Consider the following 22,433-nt stretch of genomic DNA (forward strand, 5'->3'; position numbering starts at 1 on the left):
CCTTTAAAAATTGTGAATCAGTGTATTGTACACCTGTAACTTATACAACATCAACTATACTTCAATAAAAATCAGTATAATTCAATTCTCCATATTAACAGATTAAAAAATGAAAAAATATAGGATCATTTCAATAGATGCCAAAAAAGCATTGGACAATACCCAACATTTGTTCATGATAAAAACTCTCAATAAGCTAGAAATAAAAGGGAAATTCCTCAACCCGATGAAGAGCACCTATGAAAAAACCTACAGTTAACATCATACTCAAGAGTAAAAGACTAAGTGTTTTCCTTTTAAGATAAGGAACAAGAAAGTACGTCCACTGCCACACTTCCATTCAACATTGGACTGGTTGCTTTAACTGATATAATAATGAAATAAAAAGAAATTAGAAAGTCATACAGATTGGAAAGGAAAAGGTAAAACTGTCTTTATTTACAGACTATGTGATTGCATATGTAGAAAAGCTAATAGAATCTTCAAAAAAGCTACTAAAATTAATTAATGAATTCAGCAAGGTTGCAAGATGAAAACTCAATATACAAAATTATTTGATTGTATTTTTATATACTGGCAACAAAAATCTGAAATAGACATTTAAAAAGTACCATTTTACACTAGTATCAGAAATATAGAAATTAGGGATAAATTTGACAAAAGATGTACATTGACAAAGACAAAAGATGTCTGCAGTAAATTGAAGAAGACCTAAATAAATGGAGAGATATGTCAAATCATCGAATAGAAGACTTACTATTGCTAAGATGTCAGTTCTTTCCAAAATGACCTATAGATTCAAAGCAATCTCTATCAAAATCCTAGCAGAATTTTTTGGGTAGAAACTGATAATCTGATTCTAATATATAAAGGAAAATGAAAACAACTGAATAGTCAAATATGATTGATTCTTATTATTCACGATAGTTATGGTTTATAAGTCTCTGTTAACATTGAAATAGTGATTACTGGATCATCGTTCCTAGGGGAAGTACAGGGTTCGTTTCCTGAGAGCTTCTGGCCACAACATTTCGCCAATCGATACAGAACCTTGTTTTATGGGTGTTTCTGTTTAAACACACCTTATTGAGTGTATATTGTTGATTCACTAACATTGAACTCACAGCCAACAGCACTATTACTCATGCCTGAATGAAGCTCATCTAACACACATCTTTCCTCCAAAAGGCACATCACGGCCTTCTTGCCTTAGCAACGCTAGACAGCACTTCAACACTACTGTTAGGGGCCATTTTACACAGTGAGGTCACCAATAGAAAGCACAAAAATTTTTAAAAATATGGCCCTAGGGCTTCCCTGGTGGCGCAGTGGTTGAGAATCTGCCTGCCAATGCAGGGGAGACGGGTTCGAACCCTGGTCTGGGAAGATCCCACATGCCGCGGAGCAACTAGGCCCGTGAGCCACAACTACTGAGCCTACGTGTCTGGAGCCTGTGCCCCGCAACAAGAGAAACGGCGACAGTGAAAGGCCCGCGCACGGCGATGAAGAGTGGCCCCCGCTTGCTGCAACTAGAGAAAGCCCTCGCACAGAAACGAAGACCCAACACAGCCAAAAATAAAAATAAATAAATAAAAATTTAAAAAAAAATATGGCCCTAAATAGAACACCCAAAAAATGCTTATTTACAGTATGAGAGCTAAAACAAGAAGTCAGAGCATTGCTTGTTTGACCTTCACTGGGAAAGTGCATTAGGTGGCTCAATTTTTTCACCACTCTGTACAGATCCATGAATGGCCCTGAAAATGCTACAAGTATTGATTTTGGGTTCCAAGAAAAATTTTATCAAGTAGGTGAATTCGCAAATACAGAATCTGCAAATAATGAGGATCAACTAAAACTTTGAAATAAAGTTGTGGGGATCAAATTATCTTACTTGAGGACTGACTGTAAAGCAGCAGTAATCAAAACAGTGTGGTATTGGTGTAACGATGGACAACACCTGAGCAGAATATAGTCCAGAAATAGACCCACACGTATATGGTGAAGTGTTTTTTGACAAAGGTGCCAAGGCAATTCATGGGGAAAAAATAATGTCATCGACAGATGGTGTTACAACAATTGGATTGCCATGTGCCAAAAAATGCACATTGACCCTTACATCACACCATGTACAAAAATTTATTCAAAATTGATTTAAAATGTTAATATAGAGTAGAAACATTTAAATGTCTAGATGAAAATGAAAGAAAAAATTTTGATGACCCTGGGTTTGGCAAGGATTTTTTAAATAGGACACAAAACATAAAAGAAAAACTCAGTAAATTGAACATCATCAAGATTAAAACATTTGCTCTTCCAAATACACGGCTATTAAAGGGAAAAGGTCAAGTCACAGACTGGAATTAAATATTTGCAAATATATATCCAACAAAGGACCTTAGAATTTATAAAGAATTCTTACAACTCAATAATAGAAAAATAAACAGCCCAGTCAAAATGGGCAAAAGAGGTTTTCCCTGGTGGCGCAGTGGTTGAGAGTCCGCCTGCCGATACAGGGGACACGGGTTCGTGCCCCAGTCTGGGAAGATCCCACATGCCGCGGAGCGGCTGGGCCCGTGAGCCATGGCCGCTGAGCCTGTGCGTCCGGAGCCTGTGTTCCGCAATGGGAGAGGCCACAACAGTGAGAAGCCCGCGTACAGAAAAAAAAAAAAAAAAAAAAGGGCAAAAGATTTGAATAGACACTAAACCAAAGAAGATATATAAAGAAGAGATGCTCAAACTTATTAGATACTAAGGAAATACAAATTAAAGCCACAATGAGATACCACTATACTTCTACTAGATTGGATACATTTTAAAATATTGACCATGCCAAGTATTAGCAAAGTTGGGAACAGAATTATCATTGTTCTTGGTAGGAATGTAAAATGGTTCAACCACTTTGGAAAACAGTTTAGCAGTTTCTTACAAAGTTAAGTGTGTACCTACCATAATTCCACTTTTAGGTATTTACTTAAAAGAAATTAAAGTTTATATCCAAACAGATGTTTATAGCAGCTTTACTTGTAATAACCTAAAACTGGAAACAGCCCAAATCATCAACAGGTGAATTCTTAACAAATTGTGATATATGCATACAATGTAATACTACTAGGCAATGAAAAGAATGAACTATTGACCCATGCAGCAAGCTGGATAAATGTCAAAATAACCGTGTTGAATGAAAGAAATGAGACCAAAAAAGAGTACATATTGTAGGATTCCATTTATATGAAATTTTAGAAAATGGTAACTAATCTATGATCAGCAGATTAGTGGTTGCCTGGGGCCAAGGGGAGAGAAGGGACAGGTGGAGGGATTACAGAGGGGCACTAGGAAACTTTGGGGATTTGGAGGTGATGGATACGTTATCTTGATTATGGTGATGATATGTTGATATGTCAAGTTTACCAGCTTGTCTATGTTGAATATGTGTAGTTTATTGTACGTCATTTAAATTCAATAATATATATGTATGTATATATATATGTATTTTCAGAACAGGGTGGTTTGGGAAGGTAACTGGTGCTGAGACAGAAGGCTGCAAGAGAAGAGATTGGAGAAAGAGTCATGGAACAATCAGGGAAGGCTTTGGGGAATAGGGGTTTTTCTAGCAAATCAAAGAAGAGAAGAGAAATGTAGATCTTGTTGTCTTTAGGGGATGCTAACTGTACAGACTGCCTATTTGGAATAGTTTGTTTGGGACATTAGTGGGGGATGAGGAAGGGAATTTAAGCTGGAACAAATTATGGAGTGATTTGATTCTCAAGCTGAGTTCCAGCTGCTGTCTTTGGTGGATAGAGGGGCTGAACACAGGGTGTCAAGGGGAAAACCACATTTTAGTAAGTTGACCGTGACAGTAATATATACAGAGGATTAGAATTAGGTGCAGAAATACCATCCATCCATCCACTCATTCATTCATTTATTCATTCAGTACTTACTGATTCCCCTCTATGAGCCAGACGCTCTTGTGGTGTGTGGGAGAAAAGTGTTTCCTCTTATATGTTTGAGACCCAGGACCCTCCAAGAACACTCAGATCTTGGCTTCCCTTGTGCTCTGCACGTGCAGAGCAGAACATGGACGATGCAATCAGTTTACAGTTCAAATCAGTTCGGTCAATTCAGTGCATGTGTTTCTTATGCCCATGGAGTTAATTAGGAGATCACAGCAATAATCCCCGCCCCAGGGAGGAGTTTATGACCGAAGATGGGGAATGGTGGGTGAGGGTTGTTAGAATTTAAACTGATAAATAACTTAAGAGAGGAAAACTGGTTTTGCGGGGAAAGCAGTGAGTCCGGGCGAGAGCCCACACAAGTGGTTGGATGCAGCTGGAGATGAAAAAGAAAATGCCTGGCTGGATACGCTTGGTGGTGGTAATTGGCCCTGAAGATGGATGGAATCTTGGAGGGAGGAAGGGAGTGTGGAAAGGGGAGGTCAAGGTCTCAGCTTTGGGGCAGCCCCCAAAGCTGAGACAGCACGGAACAAGTGCAAGAGCGAGCAGACTGCGTGCGTGCACACGAACGGGCGGCTTTGCAGGTCAACTTGTTAGGAATGCAAATTCCTAGGCCCTACTCACCCCAGACCTACTGAATCAGGGACTCCAGGGATGCAGCCTAGGAGGGTGTCTTTTTAACATCCTTTTAAAGCCCTCCAGGGGATTCTGGTCAAGTTTGAAAACCACTGCCCCGGCTGTTTTAAACTAGATCTCTCCCTGGGAGATTCCACTCCTCAGGGAGTTCATATTGAGAACGTGACGATGTGACTGACAGCCGTTTGGAAATTGCAAAGCGCTCTGCATGACTAGGGCGTTATGCGTTCACTCTTATTTATCATTTTGATCAACCTCGTTCAGTCAGATTTACTTATGTTTTCAGGCTTTGTTTTGGGGATCCTCCTCTTTTCCCCTTCCGAAAAGAAAACGAAAATCTCGTTCATGAATAGGAGAACTGATTGAAAACGAATGAAGCCGTTGGGGGAGGAGGGATGCGAGGCACAGCTGGAGTTTGCCTGGAAGGACTGGTTTGTTCTTCTGGGTGACATTGGGTTGGTGGTGTTTCTTCCAGCGGAGATAAGGCTGATGGCTCACATTTACCGCTGAAAGTCTTTAACTCCAAACCGCAGCTGTCAAAATAAGATTAGGGCTTTCAGACATGATGGAAGAAGGGGGATGGTCCCCAAAATGCAGGCTTAGGCTTGGCAGATGTTTGCAGAGCCCTAACTCCAAGTGAGTTTTTGGGGTTGGAGCAGGCAGAAATGGTGTTGTTTCCCAGCTGAGTGAAATAACAGCTCTGATAATAAATTTCTCTTCTCTCTCTCTGTGATACATAATTTCTGATTTTACATCTCAAAGCTAAATAGCAGCAGGAGCCGTAAAAAAAAAGTGGAGCATGTCTTTAAAGGTGTTCATTTTGCTCTAAGTCCAGAGGAGAAATTAAACTGTCATCGGTGTCGATAGCACGCCATGCGGCTTGTCTAAAATTCTGAAAAGTCAGTAAAAAGCCTTTGATCTCGCCCAGGGTGATGTCAGGCACAGCCACTGCAGTCCTTGTCCCGTGCCTCTCATCCAGTGTAACCAGATGGAAGTTTTCCAAGTTCTTGGGCCGAGGCGCTGTGCTAGGGTTCCAAGATCGCACACTGAGGAAGGCCCTTAAATCTAGAATGGCTGTGAGCCTCAGGGGAACGCTCGGGAAGGCTTTGAGCGTAGCCCTGGGGCTCTTAGTTATCAAATCCTCCCTGATTTATTTCACTTAGGAAGACTGAGCAGATGCAGTTAACATTGCTCCTAAAATTCTCCAGGAAACAAGAGAAGCAAGCGTAGAGTTTGTTGAGATCTTTTGTTACAAAATTCAACATTGCCTACTTTGCTGTGTCAGATCAATTCAGCATAGAACTCACAAACCAAAACTTAGTCATGGATACACTGATGTCATCTAAAGAAATCTGAATCTAGTGGGGGGTTCATAGGCACCCAATAAAGTGATATTGTATTAGAATTGTGATGTAGGCAAAACTTGGTTGGGGTTCTCCTTTCCTCCATGCTTAACTAGGCCTGCACCACCAAGACCTTTCTTTACCCTAAACTAGGAAAAAAGGAGACTAACATTTGTTGAGTACCTCCCATCTCTCAGACGCTTTATCATCTATATTATCTCATTTAACCCTGCCATAAGATGTTTTCTCCACTTAATTATTTAACCTCTAGGAAAATTCAGTCTCACAGAGATCACTTATATGAAGTCACGCAGGTCACCTCGCTGAAGCCAGGTCTGGCTCCAAAGGCAATATTCTTTTCATTCTATCTGATTGCTTCCCTTAAGCCCTATGGAAAGAAACGTAACTGCCCCTTATCTCCTCCTCCAAGATTCAACCCCCTTGATCCCTACTTTTTCATATTACCTCCCTCAGGTCCTTGTATAAAATAATCTTTTCTGTGAGACCACCTTCTGACCACACTATTTAAAGCAGAAGCTCCCTTTCCTCCATACTCCCAACCCCCCTTTCCTGCTTAATTTTGTTCTATAGCACTTCTAAGATCTAACATTTTATATATATATATATTTTTTTTTTTTTGCGGTACGTGTGTCTCTCACTGTTGTGGCCTCTCCCTTTGCGGAGCACAGGCTCCGGACGCGCAGGCTCAGCGCCATGGCTCACAGGCCCAGCCGCTCCGCGGCATGTGGGATCTTCCCGGACCGGGGCACGAACTCGTGTCCCCTGCATCGGCAGGCGGACTCTCAACCACTGCGCCACCAGGGAAGCCCCTGTAATATATATTTTTACCTGTTTATGTTGTTTATGTCTGGCCCCTGTCCATGGTATGCTAGTAAATGTTTAACAACCAGGTCTCCACGGGGGAAAAGCTCCAATTTGCAATGTTCACCAATTCCTGTGTTGTCAATACTACCACCATGGCTGATTTCAAGCCACCCACTTGGCCTTGCTGAACGCAGAGTTGGGAAGGAGTGGGCACGGTCTGTCACTGTGAGTCACTAGGAGCTGGCTTCCCACTTGAATATCCGCTACATAGGGACAGAGATTGATTGATTTTTTAAATCTATTTTATTCACTGTTTTCCTCTCAGCCGTTTGAGCAATTTGACGAATGAATGAATTCAGTCATTCAAATATATTTTTAAAAATTGACCACATGCCAAACACCGTGCTAGTTATTTGAGCTGGAGGGCTGAACAGAGCAAGCACTGCCTTCAGATGGCAGGGGAAGTAGACATGAAATTAACAATTGCAAATTAAGTGTTGTTATAACTGTGGTAAGGGAAGCCAGTGAAGGGGAACTTGACCTCTAAAAGGGCCTGGTCAGATAAGAGCCCCCCATCCCTGAGTACTCCAGGCTGGTGACTGTCAAGTCAGATCAACACGTGTCCGCTAAGCACCTGCTATGTGAAGTGTGTGGTGTCACAGGCACCCTGAAGACCACCGAAGACTTATCCTGTGCCTTTCAGAGCTTACAGCCTGGGTAGGACTGATGAGTGAGGAATGACGGACAACCCTGTATTTCAGGTGTTGGGTCCATTCATCCATTCATCACAAGCACTTAATGAGCACCTACAATGTGCCGGGCACTGTGCTAGGTACCAGGGATGCAGCAGACAGTAAGGCAGCTGGTTCCTTAGCTGTCATGAGAATTCTGGTGTCTGCAGCTGGGGGCTGGCTCCCCGATGTCATTGTACTCTTCTGGGAGAGGAATATCTCTTGCTGGGGACGAGGAGAGGTACAGAGACTCGGGAAACATTTTATTCCCATCTCACTCATCTTCCCAGGACCCCATTTCTGATGGAGCAGATGTTTTAGGACTCTAGGAACATCCCTGTTGGGAGGCAAGGGGTATGGGACTTTGTCACTGTTCATTCAGTAGACGAACACTTATGGGGCACCAACTACATGCGCTAGAACACTGGGGAATCAAAACTGAGTCAGACCAGATCATTCTCATGGGGCAGACAGACCTGTGATCTGGTCCTTCTGATACTGTGGGCTAAATGCATAAGTGCTCTAGTGGAGCTGTGTGTATAGGGCTAGAGGAGCCCAGAGGAAGGAGACTCTAAGCGCAGCCAAGCTGAAGAAGGCTTCCTGGAGGAGGTGACATCGGGCTGAAGTCAGTAGCCATGAGTGGGGGTAACAGGGTAGAGAAGGCTTGGAAGGGTAATGGGAGCTCTGAATCCACTGCTTCTCCGACGCCCACAGTTTTATCACCCTTCAGTGAAATCCTCCCAGGCTGTGAGAAAAAGAAGTGCTGTTTTCCTAAAGAATAAGGAATCATCCAAAAACATCTGTATTTGTTTCAAATGGAAGCGACCACTGCCAGAAAAACAACGAAGTTGTTTTGTGAGAACCTAGCCTGTATTTATTCCTTACTCTTTGTTTAATTAAATTAATCCTCCATGGTTTCCTTTGGGACAGTACAGATCACTAGTGGCCATAAATCCCCAGTGTTCTAAAGACGATATGAAAGGCCTGAGGCCAGCTGGTAGGCCTGCTGTTCGTGGGATCGTTCTTCTGGAACTCCTGTTCCTACCACACTTTGCACCCTCACTTAGTGTCCGGGGTCTTTTAGCCACTTGGAGAGGGGTCCAAGGACAGCAAAAAAATCTGAGATTTGCTTAAAAGAAGAATCTGAGCCTGAAGACTCAGTTGATAAAGGGGGAGGCTGACTCTTGCATCTGGGCCCCTTCCCCTTGAATGATTGTGAGGACTTTTATCCTGTAGGTTCAATGGCTCTCAACCTGGCTGCACACTGGAGTTATCTGGGAGCTTTAGCAAACAGTGTTGCCTGCATCCCAGCCCCAGCTGTCTGATTTAAGGCGTTGGGCTGGGCATGAGGATTTTCCAAAGGTCCCCAGATGGTTCTAATGAGCAGCGAGGTCATGCTCTGGTAGATGGGACCCTGTAGTGATTCATGGCTGTCCTGTTCCGGAAGGCATAATCATCTCATTGCCTCTCTACCTACCTTTTGGGGGGAAGTCTTGGGGGGAAAATGCTTATTGCTTCAAGATCCTGGTTCACTGCTTTTATTTTATTTTATAAAGACACGCTTTATTTTTTTAATTTTTATTTTTGGCTGTGTTGGGTCTTCCTTGCTACGCGCAGGCTTTCTCTAGTTGCGGTGCACGGGCTTCTCACTGCAGTGGCTTCTCTTGTTGTAGAGCACAGGCTCTTGGCGCCCGGGCTTCAGTAGTTGTAGCACGCAGGCTTCAGTAGTTGTGGCTCACGGGCTCAGCTGTGGCTCGCGGGCTCTAGAGCGCAGGCTCAGTAGTTGTGGCGCATGGGCTTTGTTGCTCCGCGGCATGTGGGATCTTCCCAGACCAGAGATCGGACCCGTGTCCCAAGCACTGGCAGGTGGATTCTTAACCACTGCGCCATCAGGGAAGTCCTCACTGCTTTTAAGATGCTACTTTCAAAGGGGTTCTTTTGTAACATTGATTTTTTTCATTATTATAAAAGCTCTTTGTATAAGCTCTTGTTAGAAAATTCAAAATCAGATCATTATAAATAAGAGAAAAAAATTACTTAAACTGCCACCACTCCTTCGTAACCACTGCTAGGCAGGATTCCTGCTGGACACAGAGAGGAGGCAGAGCAGCTGTGGGAGCTGAGAAGGGGGACCCAGGTGGAGAAGCTCCTACCCCCCCACCTTCAGAGATGGGCTTGGGATTTGGGGGTACGTTGTTCCAGTGTACTGGGGTGTCATTTTCCAGCCATCAGGACTTTGTGCAGGGACGCTCTCCTCCCAGTTAGGGAGCCTAGCAAGGGAGACACAGTAAATACATCACTACATAAATGCCTATGTGATTAACATTGTGATACATGCCAGGAGGGAGAAGTGCAGGGAGAAGTGCACTGACATGCACTGACAGCCGATGGGTGGGGCCCAGAGCTCTGAAGAACAATTGAAGGTCCTCCTGTCAAGTGGCTGATTTTCCCATCAACGTGCAAGCAAACCCAAGCTACTTTGGCTTCGAATTCAGAAAACTACTGCTGTTCCCAAAGCAGTGATTTTCATTTATCTGTTCTAGAAGTCCTTTATATTTCCCAGAGCTAAAAGAAACTGTGATGCAACCAGAATTATCCTTCCGAAGCACAACTCAGGTAAAATGACCCATGTCCCTTTTGAAGGCTTTTACCTTGAGTGGTCCCCACTGCCTGCTGAGCACAGTTCAGACCACGCAGCCTGATTCCAGGCCCTCTGCCTTCTGGTGTCAATTGTCCTTCCGATGCTCCCTCCTGCTACTTCCCTTGGAATTCCCAGAGTGGAAGTCAGCTACCATGCCTGTCCTGCTTTCCTCGGTTTCTGCACATTTACTGTTCCCTCAGCCCTGGGTCCATTTCCCTTTCTCCATTCTCTCCCGCTTGCCTGCCAGCCTTTTCTGAGGGATCCAGCCTTGGCTGGCAGTAATCCATCCCCATTCTGAACTCCCATCGTATTGGCAGCATCTCTCTTCTGGATTTCTAGCATGTTCTATTTTGTATTTAGGATGCATCTGATAGCTACTCTGGCCTTCCCAGTCCTCAGATGGGGCTAGGTTGTTCTACCTAAGGACCGTTTTTTTTTTTTTTGTGGTACGCGGGCCTCTCACTGTTGTGGCCTCTCCCATTGTGGAGCACAGGCTCCGGACGCACAGGCTCAGCGGCCATGGCTCACGGGCCCAGCCGCTTCGCGGCATGTGGGATCCTCCCAGACCGGGGCACGAACCCGTGTCCCCGGCATCGGCAGGTGGACTCTCAACCACTGCGCCACCAGACAAGCCCTACCTAAAGACCTTTGCATTCACTGTTCTTTCAGTCAGAAACACTCTTTACATCCAGTGTTAGTTTCAGGTGTACAATGTAGTGATTCAATATTTTACATTTTCATTATATACTTTTTGAAATAATCACCACAATAAGTCCAGTTACCATCTGTCACCATACAAAGTTGTTACAGTATCATTGATTATATTCCCTATGTGTACATTACGTCCCTGTGACTTATTTATTTTATAGCTGGAAGTTTGTACCTCTTAATCCCCTTTACCTATTTCATTCATATCCTTAACCCGTCCCCTCTGGCAACCACCAGTTTGTTCTCTGTATCCATGAGTCTGTTTCTGTTTTGTTATGCTTGTTCACTTGTTTTGTTTTTTTAGATTCCACATATAAGTGAGATCATATGTATCTGTCTCCCTCTGTCTGACTTATTTCACTTAACATAATACCCTCAAGGTTCATCCATGTTGTCACAAATGGCAAAATTTCATTCTCTTTTTATGGATGAGTAACATTTCATTGATTATATGTAGCACATCTTCTTTATCCATTCATCTGTTGATGGACACTTAGGTTGCTGCCATATCTTGGCTATTGTAAATAATGCTTCAGTGAACATAGGGGTGCATATATCTTTTTGAATTAGTGTTTTTGTTTTTCTTTGGATAAATTCCACTTCCGAGTTTTTATCAGAAATGCTCTTCCTAGAACTTTACATTACTAACCCTTAGAGTACCAGCTGTGTGTCGGCAGGAACCCCTTTATCTGTTTGGTTCACCACTATATCCCCAGTGCCTGGAATAAACTAGGTGCTTCATTGACTGAATAAATGAAAAGTATCTGATGATTCAGATTTTTCTTAGGTCTCTGGCTTAAGCTTGTAACTAACTGTAAATTTTGTCACTCTTTAATTATTCACCGTGATTTTTGCATGAGCTGAAGTTTTTTTTGATTCTTGCTATTTTCCTTATATCTGGATCCATGGGAAATCTCAGTTGGAGTTCCCAATTGGAAATGTAAGATAGAAATAGACTGGTAAGGGAGGAATTTGCATCTATAATTTTTTCATCTACTTTATTGATTTGGGAATGAAAATAATTCTTTTAGTATTTTAAAACCAGAATCCTTATTTGTGGAATCTTAGACCTAAATGTTTTTTTCATCTTATGATGTAGCTTTTATTTTGAAAAAAAAATTTAACACATTTGATAGAGGTGATGAATATATCAGCCTTTATCTTTTTTATCAATTTGATATGTTATAATTATCTAAAAGCATAATAAACTATAAAACTCAAAGACCTAGGAGATTACATTAAAGCGTAGCCATTGGATTCAGGGATTAATCCAGCTTTCTATGTATTAAGTTTTTACCATAGCTGTCATAGTGGTAACTTCTGGAAAACAATTTTTAATATATTCAATCCCTTTAATGCTCTTTGATTTTCTCCAGCTTTAATGGTAAAGTCACTCAAAGAGCTACTTATGAAACCAAGCTGTTCTCCTTGCTGAGAAATAATGCCATCATGTCAGCCTGTTTCTTCAAAGGAGAGACTGAGTCGGTGATGGAGTGAAAATGCCTTTAACCATTTCATCCTCTGATAGATTCTTAGTTCCACGGCAGTAAAGGCACTGCTGTGAATGTGTTCTTACATTGCATTTGAGTAAATAGCCAGGGCCCAGCACTAATAAATATTTGACCAAAATAGAATTGTTAATAGCCATACATTCATTTCTCCCTAGTAATCTTTGTTACCTCTACCTAACCTCCTTTGGCTTCCCATTTTCCTCATTTATGGGATGAATAAGTAGAGCACAAAGAGGATTTTGAAAGGTCCTTCTGATAGAGAAATGGAATGAGGAAAAGTATGTCCAAAGAGACTAATGCAGACTTGGGAATAAGGGGCTCTTCTAGACCTGCCATGCTTTTGGTGGAGTAGCAGGTCTTTTCACTGTGCTCTCTCTCAGCTTCTGCAAAATGTCAAAGACAGCACCGGGTTACCTTGGTGAGACTGTGTATATCGGTGTGTACCTTGGTGAGACTCTGATGACAAAGCCTTTTAGTTCTCAAAGAATAGGAATGGTACTTGATGCAGACAAGCGCAAATACCTGCTTGTGATAACTTCAGTCCTCAAGAACCATCCAGATGTTTTCAGAACGCTTTCATTGAGATGGGAAAAATACAAATTCGTGGGGTTTTTTAATTAATTAATTTATTTGGCTGCACTGGGCCTTGGGTGCGGCATGCAGGATCTTCATTGCCTCGTGCAGGATCTTTAGTTGTGGCATGGGGCTCTTTTAGTTCCGGCATGTGGAATCTAGGTCCCTGAACAGGGATCGAACCCATGTCCCCTGCGTTGGGAGCACCGAGTCTTAACCACTGGACCACCAGGGAAGTCCCACAAATTGATGTTAATTTTAAATTATTTAATGCATTTAATAGAGATGAATAATTCCAACTTTGAAAAATGAGTTTTTCTATATACATAGAAACACACCCGAGTGTTAACAGCGGTGGCCTCTGGATGGTAGGACTGCAGGTGGGGGATTACAGGTGAATTTTCTTTTCTATTTTTTTCTATGTTTCCCAAATTTTCCACTATGATCTTATAACGTTTTCAGTGGGTTTTTTTTGGTTTTTTTTTTTTTTTGCGGTACGCGGGCCTCTCACTGCTGTGGCCTCTCCTGTTGCGGAGCACAGGCTCCGGACGCGCAGGCTCAGCGGCCATGGCTCAGGGGGCCAGCCGCTCCGCGGCATGTGGGATCTTCCCGGACCGGGGCACGATCCCGTGTCCCCTGCATCGGCAGGCGGACTCCCAACCACTGCGCCGCCAGGGAAGCCCATAAAGGTTATTTTTTAAAATTAATTAATTTACTTTACTTATTGATTTTTGGCTGCGTTGGGTCTTCGTTGCTGCGTAGGCTTTCTCTGGTTGTGGTGAGCGGGGCCTCCTCTTCATTGCCGTGCGCGGGCTTCTCATTGCAGTGGCTTCTCTTGTTGCGGAGGACGGGCTCTAGGCACGCGGGCTTCAGTAGTTGTGGCTCAGGGGCTCTAGAGAGCAGGCTCAGTAGTTGTGGCGCACGGGCTTAGTTGCTCTGCAGCGTGTGGGATCTTCCCGGGGCAGGGCTCGAACCTGTGGCCCCTGCACTGGCAGGTGGATTCTTAACCACTGCGCCACCAGGGAAGCCCTAAAGGTGATTTTGACAAGTGCTGTAGAGTTGCTTGTTGATGGCCGAGGGTCACCGAGGGTCACCTCCTTGAGAGCCACGTTCTAATGGTATGGCTTTGCCCCAGTCCAGGACCTGTGTGCAGTGGAGGACCACGGCTGTGAGCAGCTCTGCGTGAACCTGCCGGGCTCCTTTGTCTGCCAGTGCTACAGTGGCTACACCCTGGCCGAGGATGGGAAACGGTGTGTGGGTGAGTATCCCACCCAGCCTTGCTTGATGGGGAAACACAAGAGAAGCTAGTAAGAAGGGAGAGGGGTGCCCACATATCCAGTTGCTCTCCTTTGAGTTTCAACAAAGTGGTCCAAGTTCTCTGGTCTAGTTGTTAGTCAGAATTTGAACTTTAAAGACTTCGTTTGTGGCTGAGGTTAGCATTTTCTCATTCTGGGTCCTCAGCAAAAGGCATATTTATGATAATCTATGTAAACAAAATTGTCCGTTACTGATTCCCTCGGAAAGGACTGGGCGGATTTTCATTCAGTTTGGAAGGTATGTCTGGGCTGGCCTGACTTCAGTATAGCTCACGTGTTATACACGAGGTCCAGTTGGTGGTGGGTAAGGTGGCTGAGTGGCACCTCGAAGAGGCAGGCAGCCTATATCTGCAGTTCAGTGACAGGCCCCAGTGACCGCCAGGTGTAAGAGGCCAGCTGTGTGTAGTGAGACCCCACGGTCAGAGAAGACAAATAGCGGCCTCAAACGCTGGTCCTGGGTAAGCAGTCTCAAGGGCGGTGCTCGGAACTACAGGCACTGGCTCACAGTCAGCTGAGCGGTTTCCCATTGAGCGGCAACTCCACATTGCGAGGGCCGGTGAGAGGTGTGGGGATGGCATCTAATTTCTTCGGTGATGGATAACGGTTTTCATCGGCACCTGCAGGGCAGACCATTGAATCTCTAATATGCATGTGGCACCTCCCAGTTTGTCTGCAAAGCCCTTTAAACTTGCACAGCCTCATTTATCTTTCCACCAACAAACAGTGCCCGGCAAATAGTAGGTGTTCAGTAAACTGAGCTGGATACTTATGAGGCAGAAAATCCATAAGGAAAGGAAGGAAAAGGACTTGACTGACATCAGAACTGGAACCTTCATTTTCTAACTCTGGATCCTACATGTCCTGTTCCATATTCTGTTGCTTTCAGAGGACCTGTTCTGTTCTGCTTCCCACAAACAGTCAGCGATGATTTTTTTGCACATAGAACTTACGCTTTCCAGCGCACTGTGATTCTTAGCTGAGGATGGGAAAGGAAAAAGCAACAAAAGTGCAGGTGGGGCCTGTTCTTTGCAGGTGATGCTGAGAATAAAATGGGTTTGTTTGTTTGTTTTTACACACTGATGGAGATTAAAACGGCCCTCATCAGACGTCCACAAATGGAATTGGTCTCCTAAGCCTGCGTTGTTTTTCCCCCTTATTCTGTGGGTCGTGACCGTGATAGGTAGCAGGGTACCACATGCATTAACACTGGCAAAAAAGAAGCCAATGTGGAAACACCAGCTTTTATTTTTTTTCTTCATTACTATTTATTATGCAAGTAATCTATTTTCATTGAGGAACTTAAAACAGACGAGAAAAGCACTATTAATAGATTGTTGTATTTTCTTTTTTTTTTAACATCTTTATTGGGGTATAATTGCTTTACAATGGTGTGTTAGTTTCTGCTTTATAACAAAGTGAATCAGTTATACATATACATATGTTCCCATATCTCTTCCCTCTTGTGTCTCCCTCCCTCCCACCCTCCCTATCCCACCCCTCCAGGCAGTCACAAAGTACCGAGCTGATCTCCCTGTGCCATGCGGCTGCTTCCCACTAGCTATCTACCTTACGTGTGGTAGTGTGTAGCTTGTTGTATTTTCTGCCAGACCTTTCCCCACATAAGTATCTACTTCTAAACATTTTGTTAATGTTTACCAAAATGAGGTCATACTCTCTATTTTGTTTTACATACATATTTTTCCCTTACCAGTTGTTAAATGGGGAGAAACTTTGGGTGCTGTTGTGTCAGAAGGAAATCAGTTGGAAGTAAGGCCAGTGGCTGAGCTACAGGATACAGGTTGAGGGTGTCTGGTTAATTAGGGTGAGAGAAGGAACAGGGAGGGCCCAGAGCTTGTGTGAGTGAGGGGGAGTTGGCGGGACAGGGGCATTAGGGGCCGTGGCTGGGGCAGGAGACCAACCTTGGCCCTCGGGAAACTGGAAGGCAGTGGGGAGCCCAGGTCTCTGGGTGTTGCCAAATAATTGCCTAAAGGTCCTCCGTAGTAGACAGCCTTTGAGTCTCTAAGGGTTTTGCTGAAACTTCTGGAGTTTGACATTTACTGAAGAGCAACAAGCATGAGAAGAAATGCTGTGGTTGCCGGGGAGCTGGCGTGGGCTGTGTTTATTAGAGATGCGTGTTGCTCTTTCACCGCTGTCAGTGTGTAAGAATGTCTGCCTTCCTTAGAGCAGGGGTTCAAGCTGAAGAATGGGAAACGGCGAGAGCCTGCGTGTGACCCCGGCCTGATGCATGTTCTTACTCTCATCCTCTTCCACCAAACGCCTGACCTGTTAGAGGCTGGGAGTCAGATGATTAAGTGGCCCTGGACCTTTGTGGCCAGTTGCTTTGGTTAGGGAGACTGAACAAACTTCCAAAATGTCAGCTGCTGCTCGACGGGGCTGTACTGAGTGCAAAGCAAATGATGGAGGTAATAGAGGCCACAGGAGGTCAGAGAAGAGGGACAGACTCATCATGGCTAGTGTGGGGAACATCTGGGTGAGGAAGGAAGGGTAGCAATGGGACAGATGTCTAAGGCAAGGGGAGACATGAGGGCAGTGACGGTGTAGAGGTACGGACTGAGACCGGGCTGGGAGGGCCAGGTAGAGAGCTGGTAGATCAGGAGAGAGGGTCACAGTGAGAAGCCACCAAATTGAAAGCTAAACTGGCAGCCTAACCTGAAGACATCAATCTGAAGGGACTTGTCAAGATGGAGACTCCAGGTATCAGACTTAGAGCAGGAAATTTAGAGGAGAAACAGAGGCTGTTAGGGACCCTGGAAGCATTCCATTAGCCCCTGGTCTGAGTGGCCTGTATGTAGATGGGCAGAGAACGGTATGAATGTGGGGAACCATAATCCCAGTTAATCCAGGAGGGTCCCAGTTTATGGCTGTTGGAGATTGGGAGGAAGATGGCAGAAGAGTAAGACGCGGAGATCACCTTCCTCCCCACAGATACACCAGGTTACGGCTGTTGGCTCACTTCTCAAGGACACTCCCTTTCGCTTTCAAGGGGGCTCCAGTCTGAACGCGAAAGTATAGGATCACCCCAGTTAAGGCCAACCTGACTTCAGCAGGAGAGGAGACTAACTCTGTTGAAGCAGAGAATTCCTGCAGGTGAGAAGTAGGAGATGAAGTTGAAGACATCAGGTGGAACCAGAGTATACAGGGCTTTGAAAACCAGGCTAAAGGGTCTGGACTTTATCTCTGAAAAAGAGACACTAAAGGGTTTTTAAGTGGGACTGATAAAGGCAAAGCCTCATTTTAGGAAACTTAATCTCGGGGTAGAGGGCAGGATGGGTTCCAGGGGGAAGATAGGGAGGGCTGCAAAGACCAGTTAGGAGACTATGGTAGCCCTCTGGTGAGGGGTGACAAGAGCCAGACTTGAGTAGCGAGCGGAGAAATGAAGAGAGAAGGAAGGGGTGAGGAATGAGAGAAGGTGCGATGAATAACGAGGGAGAGGAAAAGTCACAGTCGAATCCTGGGTTTGAGCTTCCATGACTCTGAGAGTGACGGCAACAGCGATGAAAGAGTGATGGGATTTTTAGAAAAGATAATGAGGAGTTTTAGACACTGGGTTTGAAGCTGAGATGGGACACCTACAAGGACACGTCGAGAGGGAGCAGAGGCAGCGCTAACACCGCAAGGAGAGGGTAGAACCAGTGGTGCAGGCAGGAAGCGGCACGGTCCATTTCCTTCTGAATTTTAATTTCCATTTCCAGTGTTCACTTATGTGTTTGTTTTGGACCTTCAATACAGCGAGACCTGGGCTCAAATCCCAGTTCTGCTACTCGCTAGTCATGTGTCATTTTATTTCTGAGCCTTGGTTTTCTCATCTATAACATAGAGTAAAAATACCTACATCATAGAGTTTGTGGGATTCAATAACATAACGAGTAAAGTTCCCAATACACATTAGACGATTGTTGTTACTACTGTTATTATTATAACACATATTATTATCGTCATCATCTCCTGGATGCCATGAAGCGTGGCCTTAGGAGACAGTGAAGCCTGAGCCTTGGGCTACAGCCACATGCGGGAAGCAGGCGGGAGACGTGGGGCGGGAAGAATATCCATGAAGGAACCGCCTAAGGTGGGGATGGAGGAGTTGGGGAGAGGTGGGCGAGAGAACCAGACGTCATGGAATACGATGGGAAAGAGAACTTCTAGGCCAGGTCGATATTAATGTCATGCCCCAGCGAGGCCAAATGGAACAGAACTTAGAGAAAAAGCCATTGAGTTGAGTCATTGATTCATCTCAGCAGACATTTCCAGACTCTACCAGGCACTCTGCTAGACCTTAGGGACACAGAAATGACCAGGAGGCCATCGATAATGATCAAGAGGGGTGGGTAAAAGGACAGATTTCTAGGGGGATGGAGGAGGGGGTGAGAAAGTAGGGACAGCAAGTCTAATCTATTCATTTAAAAGAAGTTTGGTAGAAATTCACCATGACCAGCTACCGGTGAATGGACTCCACGGGAGTACTTTGACTCATCCCAGAATTATGACTGTGACCACGTGAAAATTCAATTCTTAGCCAGACTGAGGACCTTTTAGCCAACATTTCCACACTTTTGAGTTATTGGAACTTTAACTTCAAGTGCTAGAGTCCCAGTTCCCTAACTGCTCTTTTGACTCTGGTTAGGACTGGATTTGTTTCAACATTCAGGTGATCGAGTGGATTACTGTCTAACAGAAGTCCTCGTTTTGCTTTGGTTGAGTCATGGTGTTTGTAATCCATCGGCTTCCACTAAAGCTGTGTTAATTTCCATCCAAAACTGTACATTTTTTCAAAGACCATTTAGCTCTATCTTTGAGGGTAAATTTTTTGCTGAACTTGCTCTTCTGATGTTTACTGACTGCCTTGTCTTTTGGGGTAGCTTTGGTCCTGTTTGCATCTTATCTGCCCAAGCAGATTGTAAACCCATGGGGGGAAGAAACCAATTCCTATACTTTTCATCTTTCACAGAGTAGACTTGCAAAATGTTTTTCTTGAATCATTTACTGAGATTGAGTGATCACAATCTCAAGTATTCATGTTTCTTTTTTTAAAAAAACTTTTCCACTTCATTGGTTTTTAAATTACAAAATCAACTTTTGCTTATTAAGAAAAAAGTCAGAGTAGAGATGTGTATAAAATCAAAACCTGAAAGACATTACTCCTCAATTTCACTTCCTGGAGGTAATCACAGCTAAAAGCCTGGCTTCTCCTTCCTGCCTTTCTTCAAAGATGTCTTACCATCTTAATCGGTTTGCAGGACAGAAATTGAGACACAGATGTAGAGAACAAACGTATGGACACCAAGAGAGGAAAGCGATGGGGTGGTGGTGGTGGTGGTGGTGGTGTTGATGAACTGGGCGATTGGGATTGACATGTATACACTGATGTGTATAAAATGGATGACTAATAAGAACCTTCTGTATAAAAATATAAATAAAATAAAATTCAAGAAAGAAAAAGACGTCTTACCATCTTAAGATGCTCTTTGCTTGTCATTACCATCCAGGATTTAGCGCAATGCCTGACACGTAATAATTGCTCAGTAAACGGTTGTGGAACAACTGAGTAGCATTAAGGTATCTCTTTACTCCCAAATTCAACCTTATCTGATTAGGGAGGCAGTGTGATAAAAATATAATGTACAGTTCTTTAATGTAACTAAATCCTAGGACCTGCTTGAAACCTTTAACTTATAATTGCAACAATCCTTTGAGGTAGGTACTATCGTCATCCACATTTTATAGGTCTCTTGACCTCTCTGTTTCAGTGGCTTCATCTGTAAATTGAGGAAAACAATACCTACCTCCAAGGGTTGTTGTGAGGGTGAAATGTGTTAATGTATGGGAAGCCTCAATACTCTGTAATGACCTATATGGGAAAAGAATCTGAAAAAGAGTGGATATATGTCTATGTATAACTGATTCACTTTGCCGTACACCTGAAACTAACACAACATTGCAAATCAACTGCAGTCCAATAAAACATTTTTAAAAAATATATTGGAAGCACTTGGAACAGTGCTATACATGGTCAACTGAGAAACAGTTGAATCTGAATTTCTATATCCTTTATGAATTTTTGTCTTCTTATGAATGCTTGCACTTAATAATGCATCAAACATACGGTACATTTGAAAAATCATATTGAGGTCCATACCCAGAATGATGGTGGTACATAACATGGGGATTTAGCATGCTGTTATTGCTGCCCTCAAAGCTTTCCTCCTATATTCTCCTATATCAGTCACCTTCAGTGAGAAGGGAATGGTTGATATTTAAGTTGGCGACAAGGGATGGGAGGATCAATCTTTGTATTGAAAGGTCAGATTTTCAGCTTACTCCTCATGCTTGAAGCATGATCTCCCCCCAGTACAAGGATTTCTCCCTGTCTTAGTTTGCTAGGGCTGCCATAACAAAATACCGCAGAGCGAGTGTCAATAGAAATCTATTTTCTCCCCGTTCTGGAGGCTAGAAGTCCAAAGTCAGGGTGTCAGCAGGGTTGATTTCTTCTGAGGTTTCTCTCCTTGGCTTGCTGCTTCTGCATGTGGTCTTTGTTCTGTGCCCATGCATGCCTGCTGCCTCTGTGTGTGTCCAAATTTCCACTTCTCATAAGGATACCAGTCAGATTGGATTAGGACGCACCCTAATGGCCTCATTTTAACCTAATCACCCTTTAAAGGTCCTTATCTCCAAACGCAATCACCATCTGACCAACTGGGGATTGGGACTTCAACAAATGAATTTAAGGTGGGAAGACAGAATTTAGCCCAGAACACTTCCTTATTGCTATCAAAATCAATAGGAAGCTTTCTCTGAGTTTTGAACTCCCACACGTAAGAATTCAGTCATGCCCTGGGTAAGAGAGGTTTTGTGAATCTGACTCTGTGAGTGTGTCTTATATATACTCAGCAAGTAAAATGGTTCTACCATTTCTCTAAATGACAAATTTGGTTTTTCTTAGTCTGTCATCAACACACTTAAAAACCCAAACATTGCTCCGTAAAATATCCTGTTTCTTCTAAGGCCATCCTCTTTGCACACTGATCCCTGCTGGGAGACCTTGGAATCTGACCAGATTGTAAATCAGAGACCGTCAATCTTAGGCTTTATTACCTTGCGCCAAATAGGAGACAGATGAGCGATTTGTCACATGTTAGGCTGAGACTGGCTTCCGACCCTGAGATTTTAGCACTTTGTGATCTAGAGGGCCGAAGGACTACAACCAAGGAATTCATCTTTCTGGTTGTAGAGAGTAGAATTTTCAGGCAAAATGACCAAGAAAGGATTTCGTTGAAGTAGGAGAGGACTTGGAACAACAGTCCTCTGAGTTACACACATAAGTCACCTCCATACATCCGCCCCCTAAACTTGGCCTCCCTTATTTTTTTTTTTTAACATTTTTATTGGGGTATAATTGCTTTACAATGGTGTGTTAGTTTCTGCTTTATAACAAAGTGAATCAGTTAAACATATACATATGTTCCCATATCTCTTCCCTCTTGCGTCTCCCTCCCTCCCACCCTCCGTATCCCACCCCTCCAGGCAGTCACAAAGCACCAAGCTGATCTCCCTGTGCTATGCGGCTGCTTCCCACTAGCTAGGCCTCTCTTTTTATAAGTACAATTTGGCAACCAAGGAAGTTATGCAAAGAACCCAAAACATGCGGCGAAGGATGTCAGAGTTGAACGGACTGGAACTCTCTCACCCTTAGAAAGCTTTTAGGTTCACGTGCCCAGAAGTGGGTTCTTCCGTGTCTCACGATGCCCTTCTCTGCTGTCCCCAGAGGTCTGGCAGTGAGCCAGTGGGTGGCCCTCAAGTCAAAGTGGGGTTTGACACCTTCAGGTTTTACAGGCCAGGGTCTTGGGACCCAGGAATGCTTGAATCCTGCCTTGCCAATCTCCCCTTTTCCCTTCAGTTCCCCAGAGAGCCATGCACACTAGAAACAAAACCAACACGAGAATCAAAGTCCAGGAGAAAACTTCTTATCCTGTGAGATTGGCTAATAGATGAAAATTTTCATTTAAAGAGCAGAATCACGGAAAATGCATCTCCGAACCTACCTTAAGCATTAACACTTTCTTTAAAACACATAAATGTACTTATAATAAAAATTGCTTTGGGGCTTCCCTGGTGGCTCAGTGGTTGAGAGTCCACCTGCTGGTGCAGGGGACGCGAGTTCGTGCCCTGGTCCGGGAG

The 22,433-nt window shown here is 43.9% G+C and overlaps 1 protein-coding gene across 3 annotated transcripts in view; it reads left to right on the plus strand.

Moving 5' to 3' along the window:
* The window catches only part of MATN2 (matrilin 2), a 139,524-nt gene that overhangs the window by 53,698 nt on the left and 63,393 nt on the right, over nucleotides 1-22,433 (plus strand). For all 3 annotated transcript variants that reach the window (XM_065895091.1, XM_065895092.1, XM_065895093.1), the window contains exon 4: nucleotides 14,060-14,182. In XM_065895091.1, the coding sequence (XP_065751163.1) occupies nucleotides 14,060-14,182 (123 nt within the window). The remainder of the gene's footprint in view (nucleotides 1-14,059; nucleotides 14,183-22,433) is intronic.

Source organism: Phocoena phocoena, chromosome 17 (assembly GCF_963924675.1).
Source record: "Phocoena phocoena chromosome 17, mPhoPho1.1, whole genome shotgun sequence".
In the NCBI taxonomy this organism is placed as follows: domain Eukaryota; kingdom Metazoa; phylum Chordata; class Mammalia; order Artiodactyla; family Phocoenidae; genus Phocoena; species Phocoena phocoena.